Source organism: Drosophila eugracilis, unplaced genomic scaffold, assembly GCF_018153835.1.
Source record: "Drosophila eugracilis isolate 14026-0451.02 unplaced genomic scaffold, ASM1815383v1 contig_445, whole genome shotgun sequence".
Taxonomy (NCBI): Eukaryota; Metazoa; Arthropoda; class Insecta; order Diptera; family Drosophilidae; genus Drosophila; species Drosophila eugracilis.
In genome coordinates this window covers 509,922-529,299 of record NW_024573311.1, presented here as the reverse complement: position 1 = coordinate 529,299, position 19,378 = coordinate 509,922, and the positions used below count along the sequence as shown (strand labels likewise).

Here is a 19,378-nt window from a genome sequence, read left to right as displayed (position 1 = left end):
AAAAACATTTAAAAATGCATCATTACAGAAATCCTGTTCAGTATATTTTTAAAATAATAAATAATGAGCAAAAAACATAAAGCAGACCTTAGTGTTCTTTTTCTAACGTTTCAAATCAAAAGCGATACATGACAAGGTTCAGTGCTCAGAGTCTACCATCTCTAAAATTGTGCCGCTTGTTTGTAGGAATTATTTTGAACTAAATCGCAGCACACAGATAAAGTTTTATAGACATATATTTTTCTTCAACACGAACGTTGTAAAATGGATCAAATATTGAACAAGGAAAACACGGGGATTAATTGTAAGTAAAATTTAGTTAGTGGTCTGCAATTGTATAGTCTTTTTATTTATTATAGTGCCGACAAATCCTGTAAAAAATGGAGCCCCCATTGGATCTGTAATAAAAAAACCTTTAGGGAAACTTGACAATGTGATGCATCAAACTCCTGGTATAACCCCATTTAAAAGTAATTCCGTTAGACTTGAGGGCAGTATTGCTAAGTTGTCACTTCGGAAAGCATTTAAACCAAATCACGTTTGTAAGGACCGAGAAGAAATTAATTTTAAAACAACGAATTGCTTTTTGGGCGCCTACATGTTAAAATGCGAACCCCAAGTCATAAATTTGTTTAACTATACTGACTTTCCAAACGAGCAATGTTTAAAAAAATGCAGCAAGCGTAAGTCTTATAAACAATAATGATTCTCATTAAAAATATATTGAACTGCATTCCCGTTATAATTACAGCAATCGCGGAAACATGGTTGGAAAATCAACCTGGATATGAAGGACTGTTAGATCAACTTTATTGCAATCTTTGCGCATTAGAAAATAGTTCGGAAAACGTTTACCTTCCTCCAATAGAACCTGATTTTATTGACCTACCATGCATATACGAACCAGAAAATATCGAAACGCCCGACTGTGAATATGTATTAAATTTTATTCCGCCTTTGCCCAATTTGGAGAGCATTGACATATTATTTTAAATTTGTTAAGAATATCGTTTGTGCATTTTGTAGTTTAATAAACCTTTTGCCTATGTACATTTTAAGAATAAAATTAATATTAACACATTTTATATTAAAATCTCTACTTCAAGAGCAAATTCATTTAGTATTTTTCCGCCACTTACGGAGTTTCACAACAATACATTCAAATTCAAAGTGACTGAAAATACAAAAGATGTGAAACATTCTAGGAACTATATATCTATATTTCAAGATAAAAATGTTGAGCAATAGTCTTAAAAGCCGAATATTTGTGTATTTTGTTTTGACGGTCGAGCTATAGTCCTCGGCTTTGGTGGATTTTTGGAACGCACACAGACCACTAATTATTGTATAATCAATCGTCCACGATAGACAGCGGCATAAATAAATCTGTTTCTAAAATTTACAGTTACAAAACATAATTAATTTGTACATGATTTAAACATTTTTTACAGCTAATAAATTTATTACATTTTCAAAATCCATTTATTCTTCTTTTAAGGGTTGAAAATGCAAAAATAAGATATTAAACGAATTATAATTATTATCTTTAACCTGTTATCTACATTCAAAATAAAAAATCTGGTACAGATGGCGCTGATAAATTTAATTATTCATGTTAGGCTCGATCAATTATCGAAGCTGTTTTAAGACGGTTAATATTATACATCAGTTCAAGGTAGTTAATTAATTGTTTTTTTTAATGAAACTCTTAATCCTTTACTAGTCATAAAAATATTTTTTGTTTTCAGTTTTAGTTAGCTATATAGCTATATATATAAGGATACTATAATATTAATATAGTTATAACATATTATATATAAAAATATATATTTATTATATAATATACAATATATATTTTTAAACATCTGGTATTTGGTTAGGATATGTACATAGATTTTATGACTTACAGCCAAAGATATAACTAGCGATTTTAAGCCAAATTCGGTCTGGGGTTTAGCTTTTTTATGATAGGAAATACTTGGCAACACTGACACAAAGTAATGTATCCAGTTTTTTTTACACTACAGCAGAAAGGTTTCTCATCTCATTGATGACCTTTGTGGTCCGTTTTTCTGAATAAAATAAAAGTGAACATTAATAATTTAAATGTATACATTAAAATGTAAATGTAATATTGTTATAAACCTGACTAGTGACAATACATATAAGAAAGGAATAAAGGCGTACTTTATGCATGCTATTGAACATATTAATTTGTGATAGTGTTTAAATAGTGTTCTATTACGGCAAACGGAATAAAAAGTTACAGGTTTTGCATAAACTCTGATTACTCTAAATCGAAAGACTTAAGCGACAAACTTGCAATTTATCGGTGGTCGTTGGGATGTACATATGTTTAAAGACGTGGCAGTGTCACCAGTGCAACAATACAACTCTTGTATATGTATGTATGTAAACATATGCTGTTAATGTATAATATTTTCTGTCTGATGAAATCAAGATTGAAATTAATTAACCGCATTTTAATTTGCTATAATTAAACGGAAAATTACCATTAATACAGAGAAATAAATATTTCTTGGGAAATAAATTAATTGTATCCTTCATTTTACAGACACTTTGAAAGATATGCGGTTTTACTTCATCTAAAAAACAAACCATTCTTTGTTCAACATTATATTGAATAATTGTTAAAATGGTTTACCCTGAAGAACCATTTTGGGTTTTACCGACGGTAACTGGATTTTACGAAGATCGAGATTATAGAGGTAAGATTATATTGTAAATCCTTTAAAAAATGATTAGCCAAACGTACTTATGTACATGTATATACATATTTTAGTGAATGTCGTTGAAGCCCTTCAAGAGTTTTGGCAAATGAAACAATCCCGCGGAGCCGAAATGAAAAACGGGGCTCTTGTGATTTACGAATCGATTCCAGCTAATAGCCAGCCATATATTTGTTTCGTAACTCTGCCTGGAGGAAGCTGCTTCGGAAGTTTTCAAGTATATATAAATCCTGAATTAAAAAATTCCTATGAAAATATATTTTCTTGGTAGAACTGTCCAACAAAAGCAGAGGCCCGTCGCAGTTCGGCTAAGATTGCCTTGATGAACTCTGTGTTCAATGAACATCCTTCGCGTCGAATAAGCGACGAATTTATTCAAAAGGCGGTTCAGGATGCTCGAACTTCTTTTAAGGGCACATCGCAGATCAACGAGGGCACAGAGTCTGGAATAGGAGCATTCAGGTGAGTACTTTTGCCCAATTAGCTTCCTAATGCTTAAAATATTTAATATTTTGAAAATTTTTATTAGTTTTTATTGTTTTAATAGTTTTGCGCGCAATATAATATTTCTTTTCTTTCTTGAGTTTAGATTCATGCTGGAGGCAAATAAGGGAAGGACTATGCTAGAGTTCCAAGAGCTCATGACGGTTTTTCAACTTCTTCACTGGAATGGATCGCTGAAGGCAATGCGCGAACGCCACTGCTCCAGGCAAGAAGTCGTGGCTCATTATTCAAACCGGAGCTTGGACGACGAGATGCGGTCGCAAATGGCCTTGGACTGGATTGCCAGGGAACACGATAATCCCGGCGTTATCCGCAGAGAATTAGTGCTTGCCGAGAGAGAGCTGGAGACTTTTCGCATGGCTGGGCGCGAACTACGTTTTCCTAAAGAGAAGAAGGACATACTTATGATAGCTCATAATCAACTGGGCGGAAGTGCCCTAAACTCTGCTTCCATTGACGATTGATAAATGAATCTAATAAGCATCTTGCACGATCGAAATTACCCACTTTTTTAGATAAATCAAACAATTTCAATTTATTTAATTGGCATACCATATGATCTCCATGATGAAAAACAAGCGGAAAAATTATAACACTTTCCATAGAAACTTCCAAATTAAAAATTAATTTTAAAAATCTTTGAAATGTGATTTTTAAAACAGCTGCTACAAAAATAAGACTAATCCCAACAAAATAAATATAATATTTTAACTTAAGTGTTCACGTTCACGTTTTATTAACCGATATTTTATTTTTCAGCTTTTTAAATAAAATGCCAGAAATAGAAATGATTTTAATTCGTTGGTTTAAAAACTTTGAATATTTCTTAAGAAAAATTTTGTAGTTAATATTTTTAGTACTTCACATTATAGATTCAAACCTAAGACGAATATCGTGTACATATAAAAAATATTTTCAATTCCATTGTTTCAAAACTTTGCTCTTTCAACAGAAGCAATAAAACGGGTTGGCGTCCATCCCTCCAAATCCATAAAACTTGTGTCGCTACCTTGTCTGTTTTTCTGTGAATGTAACACATACATACAATAAAAATAGAAAAAAGGAAAGAAAAAGTGTTTTTAAGCTGCTCATTTGCACTTCAAAACATTACACACAAATCCGCTGAGTTAATATAGCTGAGTACAAACTATAAGCACACAGATTTGGCTGCAAAATGGCATCTGAAGAGTTGCCAGCTGATCTGGATAAGCTGAAAATAACACAAACTCATCCTCTCATCAAGCCTGTCGAACGGAATCCATTTTATGATGCAGAGAATGGATTCGATCCGTCTAATAGCTCAGAGGCTATCACGAGCTCTAAACCCAGATCACAACATCGATGGAAATGCAGACCCCGCCGAAGATCTGAAAGTTGCCTACAGGATTGCAAGCAAGATGATTCCTTTGTTCCAGCTGAATCATTTGAGATTGTTAGTCCTTTGAGTTGTTCCCACGGAGTCCAAAAACAAACTCAAAAGCGAAATTACCACGCCCCAGCGAGGAAAAGCATATTTCGTCAGCCCATTTTGAAGGCCTTGAACAGTTGCGACCATGGAAAATGGATTGTACGCAGTGGTCGGATTATTTCCTGCAAATTAAATGAAGAATCAAGTGATATTAATGGTCTGGTCAATGAAGATTTAAAATCGAGTTGCTCATGCGCATGTCGTGATATTATTGGTGAATGTAATTATATGCTCGGTGAATCAAAGAGAAGCACGCTGGGAAATAGTTGGCACTTAACGAAGAACTGCAATTTAACAAAGGCTCGACACTCTGGTAGTGTTGTAGAAGGGCCAGGACCTTCAGGACTTCACAGCCATAAGAGCGACTCATTCGCCGTCTCCGCCGCCACGAGATCTCTGTCAGCGGTTTCGTTAATGGGAGCCACGTGCTCGCAACAGGCCAGCTACAATTCCGCAAGCCCCGGGAACTGCGATGATGTTACCATCGGTGAGCTGGCCAGCTACTTCGACACCATTGTTCATATTCCAAAAAAGATGTCATCAATGGCTGAGATGATGTATATATAATTATCGAATCGTAAACAATATTACTTCATACCTTTTCTCTAAATCTATTTGTAAGTTTCAAGTGTACGATATGTATGTTATTTGTGAATTTAATTACACAATACCAGCCCTTTCTAATTTGAGTTGATTAATCTAAATATTTATACTGTATAATATGTACATAGTCATTGGTATATTCTGCAAATTACATCATTTCTAAATACACCTTCAACACGATTTTTATTCTGGAAATCAGGCCTTGCATCTTTGCAATTAGAACTTCTGATTATCTTTTATGTTAAAGGGAAAGCATTTTGTTTCCTTAATTTCTTCAGCCATCTTGTTTATAAAATGTAAGCAAATAAAGCGCCAAAACTTTTAAATACTAATTATTCTTTATTCATTTGAAGTTCGGATTATACATACATAAATAGACATTTAATGCGTTATTCATATAATTGTTATCTATTTGTGCACTCAAACTTGTCAAATTTTTGTTGTCATGAATTGATTCAATTAATATGTAAAATATTAAAGGACGTTAAATTCAGTATTATTGATGTAACCTAAATATTTCTGTTTATTTTCGGAGTGCACCGATGTTAATTCAGTCATAAGATTAGAGTGGTTGTTCTTGTTTGAGAATCTAATGGGTGAAGTGAACACTTGCTTAAGCTTTGATATATTTCCAATACTTTTTTTAATTCGATCACTATAGTTTGAAAGGTGATTAAACGAACGACTATACTCTACTTCCTGCCATTGTTGAGCGCTCGTTTTCCGCGGCGCAGCGGGATATAAAATGTGCTGTAAATTTTTAAAGAAAATTTATGTTATTAACAACACAACGTACACAATCTATATATTATCTTAAGAACCCACCGAAACGAGAGCTTTTTCTGTGAAGGTAACGCTCTTCCTTATAATGTCATCTGAGTGATGATGATAATAATATTGGGAGTTCTGCGTCTGTGAGTATCGAGTATTACTGCTTACAACATCAACGCCATGATGATCGGTGTTGGTGAAATTTTCATATCCGTTGTTATTACTAAACATATCTACAAAGCTTATGGAGTGAAATTCACTGGGGTGAATATAAAACGTTACTATCATTGCAGTGTACACGATGACGTGAAACAGCACGCAAGTCCAAATGAGATTTATCTAAAAGCATAAAATATAGATTTAGTTTTTAAATGCAAAGTTGGTCATGTTAAGGGATTTACCTTTTTCTTACGACCGTATTTCGAAAATGTTGTAAATGGCACTAGGGACATGGTTAAAAGGCAGCCGCAGATCACTCCAGCCAGCAATCCCAGGAAGTTCAGCTGATAAGGCAGTGTTCCGATACCGACCAAAACGCTGCACAGGAGCAGCAATTTGAAGAGCGCGATGTGTGGCTTGTGCAGATACTTCCAGTGCATCCAAACCAACAGGGCAATGAGCGAGGCCACTACGCCACTAAGCGATGCCGATGGTCCAACCTGTCAATGCAACAGTTTAAGTAAAGTTAAGTAAGTGAGTAAGGTGAATATATGTACCTCTGGCCGATGAGGCACTAATATGGCGCTCGTGAGGTTTCCAGCAAATCCCGACATAATGTAGACGATTGCAGTACGAACGGTTCCAATCAATCTCTCTAGATCGGCCAAAAACAAGTGCTGAAATATTAGGGTAATGGCCAGATGCAAAATTCCGGCGTGCATGCACAGCGATGTCAACAGTCTGTACAACTGATCTGGAGTCTCCACGGAAATGAATGGGAACATGCCGCACACATTGTTTAGGCACGATATCTAATTAAATATATGAAGGGCATAAAACAAGGTAGAAATGTATTTTATTAGGCGTATACCTGTGAACACAGCGATGCTTCCTCATGAAAATATCCTTTAATAAAGTCACAGTACTCGCGTGTCGTTATGCGGCACTCTCCATATAAGCCCGTACAGCACGGATGTCCAATCACCTCGCATACCATGTGCTCAGACGTATGATCCTTGTACCGATATCTTTGGGTAAAGGAATTCGTTTTCCGGCAGATTGGCCACTTCGTAATGTCATCGGGCCACTCGTATGGAGCTATCGAAGCTGGGGCATCGCAAAACTTGGGATCCAGTCCGCAAACGGACCCTGAGATTCTTCCTCCTGGTCCAGACTCGCTGGGAGACCATTTCTTCCACGTGGATATTGATTTCTAGTTTATGATATAAAAAAAATATTTTTCTTTTGACATATTAAAATGGCTTAAAACGAAAAATCTCTCACCGTAGGGTAAAGTCCTCGGATGGAGCACTCCGCCTGGGAGCTTTGAACGCAGCCGGAGTCATCGTTGCGAATGCAGCATGCCGTTTCCCTCTCGTGTCGCCTTGTCTTCGTGACCACCTCGGTGATCTTAATGTCCCGTCGCATGCATGCGGCGAACTTAGCACCCATGTGAACCAGGTCAATGTTTCTGGGACCGATCCAAAGGTTCCTTTGCTCGACATGCTGAACCGTCTGCAAACTGAGGCTAGTCACCAGCACCTGTCCCGTCTTTTGTTCCGATCCAATGCCAATGGGAGCAATGCCATAACAAATGATAGACAGCATTAGCACCACCACCTGCACCGTGTTGATCCAGTATGTGAAGAAGGGCCGATGATCAGTTCTATCGTCCAAGTCGTTCACTGAAAAGTACTTGATGCAACGTAGCGGCGGACGTCTAGAGTTCTCCAGGACTCCATCGAGCAACTGGGCAGTTATCCGATTGCCCCGATTGCAGGTGGAAGAAGTGGAGTGTGAGCTTCGCATGGCTGGCTGCATTTGGCTAGACACCGAGCTGCAAAGGGGTATGTGAGATGCGCCAGCTGGATGGGAAGACTGATCCGCGGTTAGATTGATATCACTGCTGGCGTTACCACCACTATTCAAAGCGGAGGTTCGCCAACCGTTCTGCTGCCTCTCTGCCATGTAGACACTAACCCCTACGCTTGAAGGATCGGCACAAGGACGAGGCTTTGCTGTTTGTCTGCCAATCTCGGAGCTTTCGTCGTTCACCGACGAGGTGGTAACCTCGCAGGGACTATCGAAAAATACCTCATCATCGATGATAGCCTCCAGACCATCTGTCAAGCAGTCCGCGTCTGCCTGCTGATTGTTGTGGGTTGTGACATGAAGGGGGGCAAAGCTGCGGGACCATTGCCAAGGGCATCGCACCCTGTGCATCTGGATGGGTCTACGCTTGTTGAACATATGCACCAGATAACTGACCATAGCAACAAACATGTAACCCACCGATGCCTTACGCTCCACGAACTCCCCGGCCAAAAAATCTCGATTGGTATAGCACTTTTGCCGTCTGCTATCGCCAGAAAGTGTTATATCCATGCCAATAGCATCCTGAACAGGCAGAATGTCTGGTCGATCTGGTGCATAATTGTTATTGGCTCCATTGCCTTGCACCACGTCCTCGTTGCCGCCGCCGATACCGATGGACTGCTGCATGTGGTATTCTAGCTCTGTGTCAAACATCCCAAAACAGCGGATCGCCAGGCGTCGATGACGTCCTTGCCACAGTGCACAATCCGCAACCTCTGTACTCGGTTCCACGCCAAAGAACTGGGAGGTGGTACGCCTCATGTAGATGCCAATGCGCTTCTTGCAGGACAAGTGATGATTCTGCGGTTGCGGTAGCACCTGAAGTGACTGGTGCTGTTGCGTCTGATGATGGATCTGCTGCAGGCGCGGGTTGCTAGCCATCTGGTTGCGATATATCTGGTGTTGGTTTGATCCTGGAGGCACGACCATGTTGCCACCGCCATCGAGACGCTTTGCCTGCACTGACACCATACTGGATTCCATGTTCTGGCTGGGAATCTGTTCAGTTAGACTAGGGATCACTGGCATAGGCATGGGCACGGGCAGGGATATGGGAACTGGGCTAATAGGACCTGTGGTCTGGGTGGTCTGATGAACTCCAGTGGTACGACGCACTGTATTACAGTGAAGGCAAGTTCCAGAAGGATTGTCCACTTCTAACTGAGCTACGGAACCTCCGCCGGGAGCCACCACAATGACGGATTCGTTGTCATCGCCCCTGTGGTTTCCCGATCTCGAGGAGCTGGTGGCCGTCATTATTGGCGAGCAGGAGCTGGCTGCCGAGAAAACCATCGACATACTAGTGGAAGGAGCCGGCGATGGTGAAGTGCAGGCCGGCGAACAGCTTGCGTAAGTCTGAGAAGTGCGACTGAGACTTCCGTGCGAGGTTTCATTGTGGCAGCACTTGGAGCGGTAGTTGTACGGCATATTGACATACTGCGACTGTACTCCAGATGTTGATGTTGATGCTGCGGCGGCTGCGGCGGGTGTGGGAAGATTTCCCGCCGGTGAAGAGGAAATGCTCAGGTCTGAGTAGAGTTCCATGGCAGGAGGTGGGGTGGGCACATACCTCTTGACCGGCGTATGCACCGTGGATCCCAAGTAGGCATTGTAGTTTTCGCACTGTGAAAGTGGCAAGGGTACATTGGATGGCAGTAGGAGACGGGTGGAGGAGACCGAGGACACTGCTGGCGGCATTCCGCCCATGTTCTCCATCATCTTTGTCTGGGGAGTTGACTGCGACTCGCGATAGCGCTCCAAACGATATCTAGAGTTCGGCGAAACACCACGCTGATGGTAGCTACTGTTCCCACCCATTCCACCGCCTCCCATTCCGGTCCCACCGATTCCATGCTTCTGTAGCACTGAAGTATCCGGCTTGACGGACCCAACATTGCACGACTGAGTCGGAAGCTGATTGGCCACACAGGTGGCAAAACAATCGCTATTCGGAGCCGGCGAAGGCGGCGGTACACCCCTACTCGCTTCATCGTACTTTTCCAGCGGAGATAGCTTCAGCTTGCCACTGTGCGGCGGGAAATTCTCGCCATTCGGAGCGCGATAGCGTCCAGAAGACAGACTGCAGTACATCACATCGCACTCATTCGACTCTAAAGCCAGTTGGAGCTGATTTTGGAAGTTTATGGACTTTCTTCGCGTGGAACTTCCATTTCCACGCATCGAGGCGTGAACGTTGTCAGGATTCGACTTCTCATTTCGCCTATTATTGTGCCCCAGGTCACTTCCATTCGAAGTCATAATCGAAGAATTATTACTTTCCGATCTAAGAAGATAAGCATTTAGTTTTTGGTTAATGAAAACTCCTATAACTGATTATTTTTGAAATCTAAGTATTTTCCTTAAAGTGGGTAACTGTATTTGTTTATGATTTGTGGTGTCCTACATTATTGAGGAAAGTGTATTCGGTTTATTAAAAAAAAAAAAAACTTAAGATAAACAATACTATTGTTTATAAACTTTTATACATATATGTTTTTTTAATTTTAGTACAAAGAAAATGTGTTCTAATTTTGAGAAAAAACGCCTGTTCTAGTTATTAATCGGAGGGGTCCGACACATCTCCATGTCAGATACAAACAATAAAAAAGGGCCAAGGGCGCACATGAGTAATCAGAACCACTAGTACTGGCATCTTAAATGTTCTTGTATAATGTATACTTTAGACGATATCGGTATTAAGATAACGTTTTATAAGATTACAGAAATTGTTTACTGTCTAAGTATCAATATGAGGCATTAAAAATAGGTATACATAATATTGTTGGGAAAATATATAACATTCAAAATACATAATAATAGCATACATTGAACCACAAATATCAAACTCACTTTGGAAGGTTCGATGAACTTAAATTTTTAAATGCAATATCCTGTTTTTTCACTTCATCTTTATTTTTGTTTAATCCTGTTTACAGAACGAAATTTGCTTTATCGATTTTCCACATACACCTCCTCCATAACAAAAAGTACAAAAGTACATTGTCGGCAAGTTTTTGATTTTAGCTTACTGTCCTTTATGTTATTTTATTGTATTCCTTTATTTCTTAAGCAACAAAGTTCTTAAATTGATTAATCCATTTTTTCTAACAATTTTATAACCACTAATGCATATGTACACAGCACACTTGTCGAAAAACTGCAAACCACTCGGAATAATTTTTCCTGTTTCCTTGCGCATGCGCTAAATTCACTGTTTGAGATGGCATAATGTGTCCAACTGCTGATTTCCGGCATTTATGCTAAGCAAGGTACATTTTTTACTTTAAAACATACAAAAATAACAATTTTGATAAAGATATTTTGAAGAAAAATTAATATAAATAGGGATTAAAATTTTTTTTCAATAAAAGAAAAATTCTTATGTTTATGTATGTCGTTGGTTTGAATAAAAATCCTTTATTTCGGTAACTTTTTTTTGCCATATAAGTGCAAGCTTTTATTTGATTCTTTTGTTATTGCAAAATATTATTTCTTTCTGTTTATCCTTTATTAAATGATGAGAATAACTATTATTCAATGCAAACATTATGATTTACTTATTCTTTATGTGCGTGGGATGTAATTGAAAAATCCAGACGTAAGAAGACAATAGTGCAAACAAAAATGATATAAATAAAGCCGCTAACCAGCAGAGGTTCCTGCAGCATGGAAATCTTTGAGAAGCTATAGTAAAGGGTGAAGTCTGAAATATGGCTTTCGACCAAATTGGACTTGGAGAAAGAAACCACCGGACGACCCGTGGTGTCCAGATAGGTGTGGACCAGTTCGTTGGGCAGCCTGCTTATCGAGTAGGGCGTCGAAAGCCTAATGTCGCTGGATCCCTCGGGCAAAATAATCTTAATGGTGGCTTCATCGATGGCCATATTATCGTAAATGTGATCGATTAGGTGCATTTTCAACTGGTACTTGTTGCCATCGTTGAACATATACTCGTATGAGGGAACATTGTATCCCAGTGTGTACTGCGTTTTCCAACCGCCGAACAGAGGAAAACGCGGGCGCAGCTCCAGTTCAATAAAGTCCCGCACGGAATTCATGTTGGAAGTCGAAATGTTGCCATTGGTGTCACGATAATAGACGCCAGATGCAGATGCCGGCAAGTAAGTCTTGTAAGACTTAAGGGCTGCCAGTCCAGAACGACCTTCCTTTTGGAAATCGTAGCGGGAGAACGATCCCTTCAACTTGGCTCCGGTGTGGGTCATCTGAATGGCCTCTTGGACAGCAATGTTGCCCCAATGAGAGATTTCTAGGGTACGTTCCAATGTGTTGACGGTAACGAAAGGAGATGAGTTCTCATAGTGGATAACCAAAGCCTCTTGGCTGAAGGCTAATAATTAAAAAAATTATATTGTTATAGTACTCAAAGCTTGAAAATTATTTCTAACTACATACCTTCTGTGTTTTCGTAGGGTCCCAAGGTGATCTTGTTGGAAGAAACTGAAAAGGGCTTGACCTGGGTGTGCGACAAAATGTTCGAGGAGCTGAGCTTGACATTGGTTTTTTGGCTATTAGTCTTGTACTTCGAGAAGAGGTGCAAGTTGCCCACATATTTTACAAACTGCTTATCGTTTTGCCGAATTTCCTCGGGATGTGGGAGGATACCCTTGGAGGCCACAGTCTCTACCAGGAATGTTTGCTTTGCAGATGCCTTTGGGAAGGTGAGGGTAAAGCTCTCGTCACCCTTCACTGGCTCATTCCTCTTGATCTGAACGTTTTTGTCGGCATTATCCTTCACCGATATGTACGAGAGGCTAGGCTCCGATGTGAAAAACACGTATTCGGCAATTGGTTTGCCGGTTGAGTCTTCCGCCGAGATCTTCGTTGTGGTTTTTACCAACTGCGAAGTTAAGTCAAGAGTTCTTTCCACATTTGTGTTAACTATCTCTGCATTTGCTTTGTATAAGCATAGCACAGCGCTTAATGTAAGATAAATAACAAAATTTGTACCCATGCTCGCCTCGAATTTGGACACGTACATTAAAAAAAAACTCAATGCGGTAAGGAATTTTTAGTACTTTTCAACCGGCAAAGCGACTTAGAGTGACCGTGGGACTCTTGAGGTAAAACACTAACTTTAAAACAGAATTGATAGTGGTATTCAAAAAGATCTAAAAATATTTTTTAGTGCAACTGCGGTATGTATCTTTTAAAAAAAATTGGTTTTGAGTTAATTGTAAATTAACAAACGCAAAAAAAAATAATTATAAATTAAAATTTCTAATATATTAAATTCTAACAAAACATAAACCAAATAATTATATTTTATTTTAAATTACATTTTAATATATAAATATACATTTACATATATTGAATGGTATTGATAAATTTAATTTAGAGTGTAACTCAAGAGATCATTCTAATACACTTTGCATTTACTGAAAATATTTAATTTTATTAATAAATTTAACTTTTAAATTTAAAAATATGAAAGACACCATTCATGTGTTCCTTCAAATAGTAACGAACTAACCTATCATAACCCTTTATTAATAACAATCAGCTGATTTTTTCACCCTTGCCATCGATTGCCAGCCCAAAACTAAAGTCTTTTGAAACCATATTTTGGAATTTATCTCCTCCAACTATTGAAAACTATTATGTATTCGATACAGCCCGCGTTATCCCAGTTTTTACGCAACTAATTTGATTCGTTATTCATAATACCGCCCTACTGTAGATATGAATAATATTAAATAATTTCTGTCATCATCCCTTCGTTTTTCGTGTTGAGTTGCCTTAAACACGCATATGCAATACATTTGAGAGACCCACATAATGCGATTGCGTGAGTTATACGGACGGTGCTTTTTGCCGACTTCAATTTAGTCTACGATTGGCACTTCGAAAAAGAAGTTGTATTCGCCGGGGTGTGAACTGCGCATTCTTGGTGAACCAAGTAAATTCGAATCAGAATTGTGCCATTTTCTCTAAACACACACGCACACACTCGCACACATACAATCGCGTATGTGCCAATAAAATGAAAATGCAGTGAGAAATCTGCACTTTTGATGGCCAATACATACAGTTTATATATATTTTACCTGTGTATCCGTACTTTTGAAAATATGTAGCAATGAAAATATTCATATGTATGCTTTATGATTGCATAAACAATTAGAATCGAAATGTGTATATACGCGTAAGGATTTGCCGAATTGCCAGTGCAAAAAAAAAAAGTGAGTTTTCCTCTTTCATTATCTGTGTATGCATTTCCTTCGGAAACTCAGGTAAATACATATTAATGTCGCTATATTAGCGACATGTGTATTTTACTTAATTCGCGGACATTAAATATTAGTGCATGTGGTTTAAAATGCAATACGAATTACTTAACATAACTCAAGGATTTTCATAAATATGACGTTTAGTGATAAAAGATTAATGTTATTTGCGTGACCCATACATATAAATATATTATAACTGAAAGATACAAATACAAGTATATTCACTACGGATACGGATATAGGTGCATGCATATTTTTAGAAATATACATATATACGGATATGTACACACATGCTTATAATATGAAGTTCGTTGCAGAAGGAAAATGTTTCGGGTATAAAGTTTGACTGCCAAGTATACGATTTGTGGAATATCGAATTTGGAAATAATGGAACCGAAAAGATGGCATTTGCATTTATCATGTTTTTTGCTACTCCTTAGTTCAACGTTTTCTGGTAAGTAAGAGTGAAAAACTTTCTTTATAAATCGGTAAGCAATAACAATCGATCTTGCCCAATGTTGTATGCTATAAAAAGTAAAACGGATTAAGTTTGTCTTTAAATATCGTTGTTTCCGTAAAACTGGGGTGTTTTTTTTGTTTATCTTTAAAGTAAATTTAAATTTAATTAAATTTAAAGTAAATAATAATAAAGATAACAGTGCTGTTGCTAAGAAGTCAAAAAATAAAAACATCATTATTATAACAAAATATAAAAAACCCTTTCATAATTGATGATAATTATACGAAGATATAATATATATATATTTTTTGTTATACAAAATAACAATATTTTAGATGTCGGAAAAATCACGTCTTCTCAAAATCACTTTGGAAACACTATACAAAGTCAATTTAATACCAAAAACAATACTCGTGTTATTGCACAAAAAGGAGGACTTGCTATTTTACCCTGTGTGGTCAAAGTTAACTCTCCAGCTACGGTAAATACTATCTAGAAGATAGATCGTTTTAAGGATACATATAAAATTAGTTTAAATCATTTCAGGTTTCTTGGATACGTAGAAAGGATTTCCAACTCCTGACAGTGGGTCTATCAACCCACAGTAGTGACAAACGATTTTTGGTGGAACATACACGTCACATGGGACACTGGTCCCTTAGAATAAAATCTGTTAGAGAGGAAGATCGAGGATTTTACGAATGTCAATTATCAATTTATCCAACTCAGTCAATAGTTATAGAATTAAAAATTGTTGGTAAGTAAAAACACCATATATAAAAAATTTATATGTTATGAGAATAATATTTTAGAAGCGGTAGCTGAAATTTCAAGTGCCCCTGAACTCCATATTGATGAGACTTCCACTTTACGTCTTGAGTGCAAACTAAAACGGGCTACGGAGAATCCTGCGTTTGTATTTTGGTAAGAAAGACTTAAAGAAAATATATTTAGATCTAACTATGTATAAAAAAGTTGTTTCTAAAATCTCTTTGTGAAACGTACAGGAAACCTAAGCAAATTCTATTATTTAAACAGTTTTTTTTAGAGGATTAAAAATTAATTTCGTTCATATATATTATATTACATGTATATAAACACATATTATTTTGTAAGTTAAAAATGTAATAAAAACATAATCCAAAAACTTTTTCCAGGTATCACGATAGTAAAATGATCAATTACGATTCACAAGGCGGATTCGTTGTGACTTCAATTGGGCAAAGTAACTTACACGGTGGTCAGGTTTATAGGTCTTCGCCAGGGAACAAATCGCGCGTAACCATGCCAATGGAGTCCGCCAATGGCGTCCATAGCAACATCCTTGGAAGCTCCGATAACGTCAAAGCCCCTAATATGCCATCCTCAACACCCTATTTGCAACAACATCAGTCCGCTTACCTTCTTAACCCCTCAGTTAGTGTGCTTACCGTGAAGCAAGTCAATTTTCGGCATGCTGGCAACTATACATGTGCACCATCAAATGCCCGTCCTGCCAGCATTACTGTGCATGTACTAAGGGGTAAGTGTACTTTTAATTTTATTAAAGATATGTAATATATTCCGTTTTTTTAACAGGTGAGAAAACGGCGGCCATGCAACATGCTAATCGTAGTATTTTGGATACTGAGAACAACGGCAATGGGACTTTTGGGTTGATCACTTTGGGTGGACTGAATGGAACCTCTAGCGCCACTCTGACCGGAAGCCTTTTCTACTTCTCTGGCATGTTCCTGCTTATAACCGCGGTAGTATTAGATCGACTCTCATTAGCAGTAACTCACAACGTATTCTTAGCATTTTTAGTAGCCCTATTGCATAGCTGAAACTTATAATTGACAGTGTTTAGAATGGAGCAACTTCAATCATTCGAAAATAACAAAATGATATTTGTTTTAAAATAGAAGATGTAAATAGATCATTGACATACCATATTGAAAATGTGTTAGCATTGTAAGACATTTACGTACTCTTAAGATAAAATTGTAAATAGACTTCCATTACATGCAATGTATTGAATTGAGAAATAAGATAATTAATTCATGAACTTGTTACCACAAACTTATAAGATGAATACTTATGACATAGGTCATAAAATATTGAATGATTAAAAGTGGTACGCTAAAATGTATGCCTAGATGTTCATATTTATTGACTGGTACTGACATTTTAATGTTACAAACAATGGAATTAGCGTAAAATAATGACAAAGCCATAAAGATTTGTTACCTAATAACTCGAAAATTTGATCGTCACCTTTAAAATGTTATTCTGCTCAGTGTTCGATATTTAGTATATAGATTGATTTATGTAAGCACCTTTAGGAGTACGCTAATTCATAAACTGTATGTACAACTGTAAATAAATATTACTTTCGTGAGCGTTTACAAAGGCGCTGTCTTGAATCCAAATAGGCTGAAAGTGCCAGTTTCGTTTTGTTTACCTTAAAATACGGATTGCAAAACAACTTTTAAATTTTGTTGCAAACATTAAAACGTTTTAAATAAACAAATTTTATGAAACTGTGGTCTAGTAAGTTTAATGTAAAATATTTGAGGTAATGGATGTTGGAATTTTTTTTTCAATTGAGCTATTTAAAGCAATCAAGAAAAAAAAAAATATCAAGTACAGCTTTAATCACATCTGAACTGGAAAAAACAATGTCTTTTCTAAAGAAAAATTATATTTATTTACCAAATATAATGTATGCATATAGGCTTTTTGAAAATGTAACGAAAGTAATTCAAAAGCCTTTTCCTGTTTTCTACAATTTAATGTGATGTTATCTTTACTCTTTCATTTATTCGACAAAATGTTATCGATATCCTGTATAATTCTACATCTAAGGTATGCCATCACTTGAAATGTTAGCAAAATAAAAAAGATGAAATCCGAAATTTTGGCAACCACCTTCTTGGGTTTAGCGGTCAGGTCAATAATATCGCTATATTCCTATTCGGGTTACGATTCCCCGCCGCTGCATGGCGACTACGAAGCCCAACGCCACTGGCAGGAGGTCACTGTAAATCTGGATGTCGGAGAATGGTACACAAACAGCTCCAACAACGATTTATTATATTGGGGGCTGGATTACCCACCTTTGACTGCTTACCACAGTTATTTGGTGGGGCTCATAGGCAAATCTTTAGATTCTCGTTTCGTCGAGTTGCATGAAAGCAGAGGATTCCAATCAAAAGAGCACAAACGCTTCATGCGCGCAACAGTTGTGACTGCTGACGTGCTCATCTATTTGCCGGCAATTTTGTACCTGGTGTATTGCATAGATAAAACCTTTCAAGGCGATGACAAACTGTTTCTATTCACAATAATTGCGACTTATCCCGGTCAAATACTCATTGACAATGGACACTTTCAGTATAATAACATATCACTAGGCTTTGCCGCCGTGGCAATCGGGGCAATCTTGGGGCGAAGATTCTACTTGGCCTCTTTTTTCTTCACACTAGCTTTAAACTACAAGCAAATGGAGTTGTACCACAGCCTGCCGTTCTTTGTATTTCTTTTTGGGGAATGTGTGGGTCAGAAAAGGTTGGTATTGCAGTAGTAATTACTAAAATACACTTGCTTATAAATAATACATTTTACTTTCTGTGAGATACAGCTTCTCTTCTTTTGTCACTCAAATTTCACGGATAGCATCCGTTGTACTATCAACATTCGCTATTTTGTGGTTACCCTGGTTGGGATCTCTTCAAGCGTCGCTTCAAGTTTTGCACCGCCTTTTTCCTGTCGCCCGAGGAGTTTTTGAAGACAAGGTGGCGAACGTTTGGTGTGCCGTAAACGTCGTTTGGAAACTGAAGTAAGAGACGCTAAATAAAAATACTTCCTCGTAATTATAAAAGGTTTAAATTACAGGAAGCATTTACTCAACGAACAAATGGCCCTGGTCTGCATTGGATGCACTTTAGTTGCGGCCTTGCCCACAAATATACTTCTCTTCCGAAGACGAACTAATGTTGGATTTTTGCTGGCCCTTTTTAACACAGCACTGGCGTTCTTTTTGTTTTCATTCCAAGTAAGAACTCTAAATTAAAAAAAAAAATTTTTAATAGCAAATTTAATATTTTTAGGTCCATGAAAAGAACGATTTTACTGGTTGCTTTGCCATCTTTTTTCTTACTTAAATGGTGGCCTAATGAAATGATTATATTTCTGGAAGTTTCCGTGTTCAGTATGTTGCCTCTTTTAATCAGAGATGAATTGTTAGTACCTGCTTTAGTATCTACTTTTGTTTTCCATGTGATATTTAAATGTTTTAGCTCAAATTCAAAACAGAGCAATGAATATCCTTTAAAGTATCTTGCAAGTATATCAAACATTCTGATGATTATTATTGTCGTAGCTTCCCTAACAATACCAGCACCCTCGCGGTTTCCTGATCTCTGGCCTTTGGTGGTTTCTGTTATAAGTTGCGGCCACTTTTTGTTATTTTTCTTGTGGGGAAACTTTCAGCATTTTACCTGTAAGATAAGTTAGATTCTAAATCTACGCTGTAAAAATAAATGCCAAAAATGTAACC

General features: G+C 37.5%; 7 protein-coding genes across 10 annotated transcripts; 5 read left to right on the top strand and 2 right to left on the bottom strand.

Moving 5' to 3' along the window:
• The first annotated feature begins 169 nt into the window (after window positions 1–169).
• On the top strand, window positions 170–1,085 carry LOC108110511. The gene is made up of 3 exons (XM_017219591.2): window positions 170–304; window positions 360–683; window positions 752–1,085. The coding sequence occupies exons 1-3, from the start codon at window positions 265–267 to the stop codon at window positions 991–993; spliced, it is 606 nt and encodes a 201-aa protein (XP_017075080.2). The 5' UTR covers window positions 170–264; the 3' UTR covers window positions 994–1,085.
• Window positions 1,086–2,001: 916 nt separating this feature from the next.
• On the top strand, window positions 2,002–3,970 carry LOC108110478 (protein limb expression 1 homolog). Of its 4 annotated transcripts, none has more exons than XM_017219549.2 (5): window positions 2,002–2,404; window positions 2,576–2,729; window positions 2,804–2,967; window positions 3,022–3,212; window positions 3,340–3,970. In XM_017219549.2, exons 2-5 carry the CDS (start codon window positions 2,657–2,659, stop codon window positions 3,716–3,718), a joined length of 807 nt encoding a protein of 268 aa, XP_017075038.1. In that variant the 5' UTR covers window positions 2,002–2,404; window positions 2,576–2,656; the 3' UTR covers window positions 3,719–3,970. The 4 variants fall into 4 exon arrangements, with proteins under 4 accessions (XP_017075038.1, XP_017075039.1, XP_017075040.1 ...); XM_017219550.2 differs by having other exon boundaries at window positions 2,002–2,408; XM_017219551.2 differs by having other exon boundaries at window positions 2,008–2,122.
• A 299-nt stretch (window positions 3,971–4,269) lies between these two features.
• LOC108110807 lies at window positions 4,270–5,493 on the top strand. The gene has a single exon (XM_017220038.2). The coding sequence runs from the start codon at window positions 4,429–4,431 to the stop codon at window positions 5,287–5,289; it is 861 nt and encodes a 286-aa protein (XP_017075527.1). The 5' UTR covers window positions 4,270–4,428; the 3' UTR covers window positions 5,290–5,493.
• Window positions 5,494–5,594: 101 nt separating this feature from the next.
• On the bottom strand, window positions 5,595–11,476 carry LOC108110805 (inactive rhomboid protein 1). Its single transcript, XM_017220035.2, has 7 exons — window positions 10,981–11,476; window positions 7,540–10,414; window positions 7,127–7,468; window positions 6,813–7,067; window positions 6,498–6,755; window positions 6,151–6,435; window positions 5,595–6,075 (listed from the first exon to the last, which is right to left on the bottom strand). Exons 2-7 carry the CDS (start codon window positions 10,387–10,389, stop codon window positions 5,800–5,802), a joined length of 4,266 nt encoding a protein of 1,421 aa, XP_017075524.2. The 5' UTR covers window positions 10,390–10,414; window positions 10,981–11,476; the 3' UTR covers window positions 5,595–5,799.
• An 85-nt stretch (window positions 11,477–11,561) lies between these two features.
• LOC108110806 (dolichyl-diphosphooligosaccharide--protein glycosyltransferase subunit 1) lies at window positions 11,562–13,179 on the bottom strand. The gene is made up of 2 exons (XM_017220036.2): window positions 12,544–13,179; window positions 11,562–12,478 (listed from the first exon to the last, which is right to left on the bottom strand). The coding sequence occupies exons 1-2, from the start codon at window positions 13,127–13,129 to the stop codon at window positions 11,688–11,690; spliced, it is 1,377 nt and encodes a 458-aa protein (XP_017075525.2). The 5' UTR covers window positions 13,130–13,179; the 3' UTR covers window positions 11,562–11,687.
• A 787-nt stretch (window positions 13,180–13,966) lies between these two features.
• On the top strand, window positions 13,967–17,342 carry LOC108111237. The gene is made up of 6 exons (XM_017220640.2): window positions 13,967–14,832; window positions 15,174–15,319; window positions 15,385–15,595; window positions 15,651–15,762; window positions 15,996–16,360; window positions 16,417–17,342. Exons 1-6 carry the CDS (start codon window positions 14,766–14,768, stop codon window positions 16,662–16,664), a joined length of 1,149 nt encoding a protein of 382 aa, XP_017076129.2. The 5' UTR covers window positions 13,967–14,765; the 3' UTR covers window positions 16,665–17,342.
• A 116-nt stretch (window positions 17,343–17,458) lies between these two features.
• Window positions 17,459–19,376, top strand: LOC108110890 (probable dolichyl pyrophosphate Man9GlcNAc2 alpha-1,3-glucosyltransferase). Its single transcript, XM_017220148.2, is given in 5 exon segments — window positions 17,459–18,387; window positions 18,461–18,658; window positions 18,715–18,874; window positions 18,930–18,941; window positions 18,943–19,376. Coding segments are annotated over 5 exon segments (1,428 nt in total). The 5' UTR covers window positions 17,459–17,722; the 3' UTR covers window positions 19,336–19,376.
• Window positions 19,377–19,378: the final 2 nt, after the last annotated feature.